Source organism: Eurypyga helias, unplaced genomic scaffold, assembly GCF_000690775.1.
Source record: "Eurypyga helias isolate BGI_N326 unplaced genomic scaffold, ASM69077v1 scaffold25221, whole genome shotgun sequence".
Taxonomy (NCBI): Eukaryota; Metazoa; Chordata; class Aves; order Eurypygiformes; family Eurypygidae; genus Eurypyga; species Eurypyga helias.
In genome coordinates this window covers 28,679-39,313 of record NW_010233230.1, presented here as the reverse complement: position 1 = coordinate 39,313, position 10,635 = coordinate 28,679, and the positions used below count along the sequence as shown (strand labels likewise).

Sequence of the window (10,635 nt, the reverse complement as noted above, 5' to 3'; positions counted from 1 at the left end):
CTGCCTACTGCCCGCGGCTGGAGCCCCAACATGACCCTTGGCGAGCCCCGGGTTCTCGTCTGGCTCGTCTGCCGGCCTCTACCGCTGAAGAGAAAGGACCACCCCGCTCCTGTGGTCTCCTAAGAGGGTCCTGTTTGCCGTGTGGGGGAGGGTGGTGAGGCACTGGGACAGGTTTCCCAGAGAAGCTGTGGATGCCCCATCCCTGGAAGTGTCCAAGGCCAGGCTGGATGAGGCTTGGAGCAACCTGGTCTAGTGGAAGGTGTCCCTGCCCATGGCAGGGGGTGGCACTGGATGGTCTTTAAGGTCCCTTCCAACCCAACCCATTCCATGATTCTATGATACTGCGAACGCCACGGGAGCGTGGACACGCCTATTTGCGAGGTGCCGGCTTAGGATTCCGACGTGCCTCTCGGCAAAACTGCCATCATCGCTGACTTCTGTTTGGAAGAGGCGTCCCGCCGCACAGCCATGCTTGCTGAAAGCTGATCTCAGGGTGTGGAACACGAGAGCGTTTTTTAGCGGCACTTACTCCCGAGTCCAGCTGGAAAAGCGCCACGTGGGGTGAGGGTCCAAACGATCCCGTTCCACGTGCAGAAGTTCGACGGCGCCGTGGCACTTCCTTGTTTCTTGAAGTCATGCAGCGACGGTATCGTACACAGACCCGCAGATGACCAGCTCCTGGATGAAACATCCCACCCCACTCTCTCCACTGCGGACCACGTACATTATGGACTCCTAAGCAGCCCCTCTTCCTTGTGTCTGCCTTTCCTTCACGGGGATGCCACCGGAGTTGGTGCAGGGAACAGAACCAGGTTCGGATTACTTTTAGCAAGGGCAAGCGTCAGAGCTGCTTTTTTTGTGAGGTTGGATATAACCTAGCAACTGAGCAAGCGTGCTTCCTCGTGAAAACGTCCCCTATGGTTGGCTCCTCAGTCAGCATCTTTCCAGTAGGAACGTAAATCCTGAAAGGAGTCACTGAAAAGTAACGGGAGGGGTGAATCACCGAGGGCAACTGGTAAATTTTCAAGTGTCTCATGCTTTGCTTTGCAGGACCTGGGTGTCCGTCAGCCAGGAGGCAGTCTGCTCCCAAAGGAAGAGAAGGCCGAGAAAGGAGCGCTGCGTGGGGATGAAGTAGTCAGATCACCTTTACCGACATGACCAGCAGTCGTCACCACGCAAGGGCACGAGCCAGGGAGAAGTCCTTTGGGTTTCCTAGTGTTCCTTGGGAGTATCGGCGTTCCTTCTCTGGCTACAGAGCTGAACAAGAAAATTTCAGCCCGATCACGGAAATTCCCGCCTGCGCATTTTGGGATTCTGCAACACACGTTTTGGGGTTGGGTAACTGTTTATAAACTAGACAGCAAGAGAAATAATGTCCTTTTCAGAGCATTACCTGTCCTGGCACAGTGAACTGACGTATTTCTGGAGCCTTGCATCCACCTCCTGGACCTGAGGTTGAAGGTTCGGCATCTGCATCTCCACGATACGTCTGCAGAAACCTGACAGCCACCGGGCAGTAACATATGCCTTTCTCGGAGGCAAACAACCATTTCACACGCCCACGAGTCGTGCTACAGCACTCTTAGGAAAAGGGAATGGAAGAGCGCCCAGAAGACTCTGTTTCACAAGAGGAGACGGAAAGCATCCCAGCTTAAAGGCTTTTGAGGAATATTCCCGTGGATTTTTTGAAGTCACTAACGGTGCTAATAAGCAGAGAATCTACAAACTGTGTGTGGCTGAAAAAACTGTGATTATGTTCACAGCAGCCTAATTCCAATTCACAGCAGAGGCTGTGGGGAAGCATAAAGGAAGTTTCTCACTGTCATTAACCAACTGTCTGTATAAAGAAAAAGAAGAAACAGTGACATCCATTTGTTTTATTTTTATCCATGTATATAGTTCACCTATCATCGAGTATCTGCAGGCACACAGACCATAGAAATTTAAAAACACGTAAAATAACGGCTCCAAATGGACAAACTTAATGAATAATAATGAAGCAGCTTTGTGGTTCAGGTGTGTCAAAACACATTTTCAGAGTATAAATACAATTAAAACTAACAGCACTAAAGCTACTGAGTAAGGGTTAAGCTAAAGCTACACAGCCATTTCCCAGAGTATCAGCACACTTATGCAATTCAGCCGTATTAGCACCTTCGTACCAGCTGCTGAATGGCTCCCAAGTATTATCCGATACCAACACCAGATGTCAAAGAGATAGATATATATATATTTTTAAGTAATATGCAAAACGCTTTTTTTTCCCGCCCAGCAGTTCTTTAGGTAAAACGTACAATAAACAAAAAGAAGAAAAAGTACTTGTAATTCAAGTTTCTGAAGGTTAATTGCTATGTTATCTATACTGTAAGAAATTCTTCAGTATTGTTGGCAACTGGAGTTGTGGGACAAGATGCAGCCTAGCTCTTCCTATGTAATTTCGGATACAAAGCCGGCAGAGCTGGCAGAGAGAAGGTGGTGTGGCTGCAAACAAAAAAGAAAGGAGTTCAATTATACAACTCAAAAAGCCAGTACTTCCTTCTACAACATTCTTGGACCATAGCAGCATTTCTAAAAACCACATTCACCTATTGCAAATTTGTCCTTCTCCTTCCTTCCTTTTCCTTCCTTGTCTTTTTGCTCTCACAGATAAAGACAAGGGCTGCTGAAACCTTACCAATAACCAGAGAAATATTCCAAAAGGCAAGGTCAGGTCAGCAAATAATTTGTGTTTGTAAATCAAAAACCTGCTCCCAAAAAATACCCAACGTCAACAACTTTAGAAACCGCAGGGTTTTTGGTTCTGGCTTTGCTCTTTTTATTCATAGGACAGGTGAAATACGTGCTCTGGCACTCCAAGCTGCACTACAACTGCATTGCTGCAACAAGAATAAGCAGGCAAAACACCCCAAAACCCTGGCCCAGGTTTAGTGGTCTGACTAGGTCGCGATAAGGCCTCTGTCCCTCTGTGCTTCCCCGCTCCCTCAAAATGAACCACCAGATTGCAGCCTTCCTCTGGGCCCTTAAACCGTACGCGCTTCCTGCCAGTGCAGTTCCTGACCTATTTGCTTTAAAAAATCCTACGCTAGCCTTGGTAATTTCATGATAACCAACTGTGTCCAGAGGGTTGGTGTTTTTTTCCACAGCATCCAGACCACAGAGGTGTTTTCTGGAGGAAAACATTCATCAACGCTACTTGTCGGTTCAGCCCTAAAGAGAGGTTCACGGTTACTGCAACAGCCTCTCCGCTCATCCCCTACCTTTGCCTTGTGCCTTGTTTTTGCACGGTGCATGGGTCGGCCTGAACACACCGAGTGTCCTTTGGGACAGCCTCTCCCTCCAAGGCAACAGACCTTTACGGCTTTTAAGTGACTCTTAAGTGTCGACTCCTATCTCTCAGGTACTTACAATTCAGGAAAGAAAATGTAGAAAGTGCAATTTACAGTACTCTTTTGCCTACCATCAAAATAAAATGCTTTATATGCACTTAAAAATGCATTTTTAAAAATATTTGGGCAGCTGGCCAAAACTAAATATAATATGTTTGTATTATAAACTAAATATAATATTTTTAATCTGAAACATTCTGCTTCTTTTTAACGAGGTCTGTGAAAGCCATTAAAAATGTAACTTTAATGTCTAATCGTATAAACAACTTAAAAACATCAGATGATACTTTTTCAGCTTCTACAATTCCCGATGCTCTTTGGTCAGCAGGCTCTGGCCTGAGACTAAATATTACTGGGTATTTTCATAGCTAGAAAGGGGTTTACTGGACTGTTAATACATTCATTTCATAAAGCACAATGTTGGCTTCTGTAGCACGGTTGGCTTGGGTGGTTAGTGTTTTTGGGTTTTTTTTTTTTGAGTGGTGGGCATTAAGAATACCCATAGAATATTAAGAATATTATTCATATAATTAAGAATACCCATAGTTGCAAAAAGACACGCGTCAAACTTACCTTCATGGAGCAGCAACAGTCTCTCCACTAAACTGCTTGGAGCAGCTAAATCAACAGGCCTCTCAAAATCTGTATTTTTGGCATTTATGTCTGCCCCAAATTCAAGGAGTAAGTTTACGATCTCTGTACTAGGGTGCTGGGCAGCAGCGTGGAGTGGAGTTTCCAGGTGTTTTCCTTTCTGCACATTGGCACCTGGTGGGTAGATGCACATAAAGAGACGTAAGAAGGGATTCACTTAAACTGTCATTGAGTTAAGGTAAAGTGACACAACAAACAAAAAAACCCCCTGTCCTAGAATGCCACAGTGAATTTAGCCACTTTACTAATTTTATTGCATAGCACTATAGCCAGTCATATCAGTGGTTTGGGGTTTTTTTTGCACCCATACACTTATTCAGGGTTTTAATACCTAAGCACAACTAGATTTTAAAGGAAAATGTTTTATGAAAAGAACGAAAGCAAAAATTAGGTCATGTGAGCATCATTGTTGCCCTAATTACAAAAAAAAGTACATTTTGTACATGTTTAAGAAAATCTGCACTACATAAAAATATACAGCAAGTCCAGAAGAAATCTATCTTGGATGCTTTATAGTTTTTCACGTGCCAAAGCTAGCAAAGGGTTTGAAACAGATTCCCATTGCATCCAACTCTTATCAGGAATTTTTCTATGAAGGACTTAATTTGAATTAAGGTGGGGTACGCGGTCAAGAAAAGTAACAGGCAAAAAACCCCGAGCCATTCATTCTGCCAATCCACAGAATGCTAATTATTACCCTTTGGTATTCATAAGGATTTGCTAACCGATTGGAAATTGAAATGGACTAAATTCATTTGGAAGAATGCATTCCTATCCAAGCAAAAATGATCCAGACAAGAGCTAAACAGAACAAGCAGGTAGGGAAGAACTTCCCTTATAGGCAAGCTGTTAGTCCCCATAAAACTGGGTTTGTCCCAACAGTTTTCTAGGCTGTTCTAGCAGAAGAAAAACCCAGACTTCTTAAGGAAGCTTTACTGACTCTGTGAGACCAAAAATCGGACAAAATTTTCTCCCTGATTCAACTATTTTTTGCCTTTTTAATTCCCAACTGAGTAAAATAATAAAAATCACAGGCCTAGCCATAAGGAGTGTGAATAACTCACTGTTGTCCGTATCAAGAATTTGAGAATACCACCACAGTATCACTCTTGGGCCTATTGCAGTGTGTATTTGCTTTTCAACTTTTAAGACATTCTCAGGAACTGATCGAGTACGGAAACATTCAGACTGAGAGAAGCAGTTACTTATGGCCCCAGTTTGCACACCCGTTCCCACCTCGGGGCACCAACGAATGCAGAAGGTGCCCTTCTGTCACTGTTTGTAATGTACGGCAGTATTTGAGTCCCAAAATGTGCTAATCATACTTCTGTGGTTCTTGAACATAAACCCCATGAAAGAGGACAGGTAATCCTACTAGGAGACGGCCTTAATGGGAAACAATTTAACTGCTTGTTTAAGTTCTAAATAACCTTAATAAGTTATTTTTAAGTTCTAAATAACCTTAACTAGAAAAAGAATTCTTGTGCAACGATAGCCAAGTCGCTAATTATTCATATATAGATACTTTCATTTGTTGTCCTTCAGGACACAAAAGCCCTGAATCACTACTGGAAACAGTGATCCTTTAGGTATGCCGAATGCGTCCCCGGAGTTGTGCTGAGAGTGCGCCTCCCACACCTCTGCTCCCTGTGGATTGAATAAATCACGTGAAATTTAATGCCTCCTAAAAAGACCAATCAGAGCATGACCAAGAATGAAAACGGGTGGGAACACGCTGCTAATAAAAGTTGTGTTGGTAGCTCGATGATTACTATATAAAATTCCTTCCTCAAAGCTGACTTTTTACCTTCCTATTTTCCTACAGAAAAGAAACCCCTACAAAGCTGTAGGAGGTGCTGAACACCCCTTCCTACTGGTCTCACCCCCTTTTCCCCCCGCACGCTTGCCGGGCATGAAAGACACAGTAAGCCACCACCAGAAAACATGCAGCACGGCGTAAGCTTAGAGATAGAGCCCTGCACGCGGGGGTCCTCGTTTCACTGACTGAGCACTGTTCACCTCAGGGGTGAGTAGAGGACGCTTATTTTACACGCCCGTGGGCTTTCCATTTCAGTCACAACATACCTGCATAAAGCAGCTTGCGGATACAGTGGATCTGCTGTGAAACGCATGCTACGTACAGAGGGGTTCCTAAATGAGGAAGATCTTGGTCAACATCTATACCCCAGGATATCAGCACCTCCAGGCATTCGCTGTGACCTGTTGGTACAAAGCACGAGAGAGTTTGCTCGACCTCAGGAAGCTGTCTCCTAGACAAAACCGGACACATTCCTGCACGCTGTTACGGAGACGTTCGTCAGCGGCTCCCTGCTTGTTCAGCGGGTAATTTCTTACCTCTGCTGGCTGCTTCGTGAGTGGGTGACGGAAGGCAGGACTCCCACTGAGCTTTGGCACCATACTCTAGCAGGAGCTCCGCGCACGCCGCGCTGCCTCTTGAACACGCGTTGAATAGAGGTGTCACTCCGTCGATTGTCGTGGCGTTCACCTAGAATACATAAAATCTAGTTAAGAACATCACAGAGAAAGAGAGGTTAAGTTTTTTAACAGGATATGGTTACAAATTGCATGAAAATACCAAAAATCTACTGGTTAGAGAATAATGTAACTTAACTGCTCAGCCCCTGTGCTACTGTCTTCCTCTCACCACACCCCTCAGTTGAAATTATTTTACTATTATTCTTGTTAAACTGTGCTGAATAAAGCAAAATACACCTAGAATACTGAAGAGCACTCATTAACATCTGGGCAGTAAAGTTTTCAAAAGTCACTTCACTTAGCTTGTTTCATCGATACCAAAAATCTACACCTCGTGTACTAATGGGAAGATCCTCATAACCCTGTCAAGAATGAAAACTCCACATTAAATGTGACAATTATTTGCAGACCTGAGGAGAAGGACTTGGGGGTATTGGTGGATGAAAAGCTGGACATGAGCCGGCCATGTGCGCTGGCAGCCCAGAAAGCCAACCGTATCCTGGGCTGTATCAGGAGAAGTGTGGCCAGCAGGGCGAGGGAGGGGATTCTGCCCCTGTACTCCGCTCTGGTGAGACCCCACCTGGAGTGCTGCATCCAGCTGTGGAGCCCTCAGCATAAGAAGGATATAGACCAGTTGGAGTGAGTACAGAGGATGCCACGAAGATGATCAGAGGGCTGGAGCACCTCTGCCATGGGGACAGGCTGGGAGAGTTGGGGTGTTCAGCCTGGAGAAGAGAAGGCTCCGGGGAGACCTTATAGCACCTTCCAGTGCCTGAAGGGGCTACAAGGAAGCTGGGGGGGACTTTTTACAAGGGCCTGTAGTGACAGGACAAGGGGTAATGGGTTTAAATTGAAAGTGGGGAGGGTTAGATTGGATATCAGGAAGAAATTCTTCCTGGAGAGGGTGGGGAGGCACCGGGACAGGTTGCCCAGAGAAGCTGTGGATGCCCCATCCCTGGAAGTGTCCAAGGCCAGGCTGGATGAGGCTTGGAGCAACCTGGTCTAGTGGAAGGTGTCCCTGCCCATGGCAGGGGGGTTGGAACTGGGTGGTCATTAAGGTCCCTTCCAACCCAAACCATTCCATGATTCTATAATTTTCTTCTGTGATTTTAAGGTCCAGGTTGGAGTGGTATTTCACACGACGGAGACAAAAGATAATAAGCACAGACTCACTGTTTTAATACCAACCTCGCCGCCTCACTGGTTGACTGAATATTCCCAGTGTGAGAGAATGAGGAGGGAAACTAGGTAAATCTGTGAGGGCTAGTGAGTGATACTGGAGGAGCACAGGTATTTGGAGTGGGCTCCATCCAGAACTCTGGCTTATCCTCTTCCACACACCCACCAAAACCATTACAGGTACTAAAAATCAATTCAGGTAGGAAAATGACATTTGTTCTTACAGTTTTGCTTACAGCATCTGGTTTTGGAGCATCCTGGTACTAGCTGAAGTGGAGAAAAATTGGGTTTGGAAACATCTATGTTGTTTTTTTTTTTTCTGTAAAACATGAAAACATGCTTCTCAAAACTGAATTGTAAGGACGATAAATATTTCCATTGCAAAGATCAGAGATTTGGGAAACTCTGCATTTGAACTCTGATGTCAGGAGAGGATTGTAGTGAAAGTGGTTTGTCAAGTCCCATGTTTGATGTGGGCCAACAGCCAGCCAGCCTGTGTCAGGTGTACAGGAAAGAGCCCGTGCTCCTTTTGTACTCAGACCAAAGAATCTTAAGAGCACAGTGGTACAAAAGGCATTCTGGAGAACAACCCACTCAAAGCAAGAGGAAAGCAGTAAAGGAGAGGGATGCATTCCGTGTTTTAGAAGGGAAATCATGTAATGGAATTCAGAGAAGTAGTAAGGCTGGTGGCATACTGGTAGGAGATTCTCTCCAGGTCTTTACTCTGTCGCAGTGTCTGCCCAACTCGCACCTACTCTTCCCGTTGCTGTTCTCCTGTTTGACAAGTACTTTTACACCATGTAATTATGTACTTGAGGGTTTTTTCTTTTAACCTCACATCTCTCGGATGATGTTTCTCTGACCCATCACTTTGCTAGCTTTCAGACAGCAGCTTATCGTAGTGAAATGAGATCAACACAATCAACAGGGTGAGTATGGACCAAGTAAAAAAAAAAATTAAAGGAATACATCCTTTTCAGTTAAACCAAGGTTAGACTTTGACTTCATATACAAAAAAACCCAACAGAAACCACCCAAACAAAAACTACCCTTACATTTGCTCCTGCTTCAAGAAGGATTCTTGCACATCCCACGTGATCTCCCAGGCAGGCTTCATGAAGCGGAGTCACTTGGTCAATTGTTAGTGTGTCTACGTTGTACCCCTAAAGAAGACATGAGTGACACATGGAGATCGCACAACAGCTGCTAGGAGTCATTTCCTCACACTACTGTTCACATGAATCGTTTACAACACTCTAAATAGGCTTAAAACTCTGCTCACAGTAAATAAATCTTCAGTGAGCACAAAAGGAATCTTTCATAAATCAGTGCATAGAACAGAATAAAGGTACGTTGTCAGGTTTTGGGGTTTTTTTAATCAGAAATAGGAATAGGATACTACAGAGGGTGTAAAGAAGATGGAAACAGACTGTTTCCATCCAGAGATACACAGTGATAGGACAAAAGGCAACAGACACGTCGGACCATGGTGAATTCCAATTCATTATATGGAAAAAAATTTCACTGGGGGGATGGTGAAACCCTGGAACAGGTGATCAGAGAAGCTGGGGAATCTCCACTCTTGGTGATCTTTAAAACTCAGCAGGGCCCTGAGTCTAAACTGTCCTTGGATTCTATGATTCTCTGACTAAAGCCATGACTTTTTAGCCAGGAAAACACTTCTTGGATTGATAAAATCATCAAGGCCTTGAAATTTTCTGCAGCAGATGTTTGATTCTCAAGAACTAATAATTACATCTCTTGCCTTTCATCAAATGCATCCTACAGTACATTTTGTCAGTATTGTAGTAGCTAATATAACAATACTGTAATACTACAATTTAGAGTTTAGAGTCTCTCCGTTTGCTATTAACAAAGTACATTTTTGTTAAATCACAACTATGCAAAATCCATAATCTTTCAGTGATCCTTCCTCTCAGCAAGAGTCTTCCTGAGTAGCTCTGTGTACCTGAGGGCTTAAAGCAGTGGAACCACACTGACTTGTACCATGCAAGAGGGGAAGACTCATACACATTTAGATGCAGCTTTGGTGAAAATTGGGGGGAGGGAGGGGGGCGAATTTTAAAGCATACAGAACAAATATTTTAAATATTAACTTGTATTTTATCATAAACATTTCCTAAACTTATACTGCTCTGAAAAATTCAAGTGGACAAAGCAAAGCAAAGCATACTAAATCTGTATTAATAATCTATGCTAAGAAATGAAGTAACATTAAAAACTGAAGCAATTTTAAGAACATAGCCTTCACCTGTGACAATAAAGTCTTTAGAGAAAGAAGACGTCCTTGACTGGCTGCCTCATGCAGAGGTGAACGATCTGCCCAAGAACCTATATAATAACAACATTTATTGAGTAAACCTTATGCATTAGAGGGGATTTTGGAATGCATAGAGCAAAGCAGAAAATAGAATGCACAGAATGAAGTCAACTGTCCCATGAAATTAATTTCTTCCTCTTTAGAGACCACATTTCCAATGATCAGTTTCTAGACAGTAAAAACTAGTCTATTATTAGCTGTAAACAGCTCTAATAAATGATTATGCCGTACAGAGAACAAAATACTGACATATTTATTTTGGCAATCTGATTTAATAAACTAATCAGTTGCTATATTTCCCACTTTTATTTTTCATTGTTCATTAATAAAAAAACCACAAATATCTTTGCAACTGGCATACAGAAATTTACAGACTTCAACAAATTGATATTTGAACTTAAACCAAACATAAAACTGCCTGAAAAAGTCCTGAAAAAGCTGATATACATGAAAATCAATATGGAAATCCTTATGTATGAAGAGATTAATCTGCAGCAACTACACAAGCGCAAGGAGAGAAATACAGTGAGAATCACACTAAACATTTGCTATAGTAAAAATACAATATTAAGTCTAAGTTCT

The 10,635-nt window shown here is 43.4% G+C and overlaps 1 protein-coding gene across 2 annotated transcripts in view; it reads right to left on the bottom strand.

Annotated features, from left to right (window-relative positions):
* Nucleotides 1-1,885: 1,885 nt before the first annotated feature.
* Nucleotides 1,886-10,635, bottom strand: part of ASB5 (ankyrin repeat and SOCS box containing 5) — a 30,485-nt gene continuing 21,735 nt past the window's right edge. The window contains exons 2-7 of one of the 2 annotated variants that reach the window (XM_010161682.1): nucleotides 9,985-10,064; nucleotides 8,768-8,875; nucleotides 6,393-6,543; nucleotides 6,123-6,257; nucleotides 3,960-4,151; nucleotides 1,886-2,481 (exon numbers count right to left, since the gene is read on the bottom strand). In XM_010161682.1, coding sequence (XP_010159984.1) covers nucleotides 2,354-2,481; nucleotides 3,960-4,151; nucleotides 6,123-6,257; nucleotides 6,393-6,543; nucleotides 8,768-8,875; nucleotides 9,985-10,064 — 794 coding nt within the window. In that variant the 3' untranslated portion in view covers nucleotides 1,886-2,353. The remainder of the gene's footprint in view (nucleotides 2,482-3,959; nucleotides 4,152-6,122; nucleotides 6,258-6,392; nucleotides 6,544-8,767; nucleotides 8,876-9,984; nucleotides 10,065-10,635) is intronic. The other variant, XM_010161680.1, reaches the window with a different exon arrangement.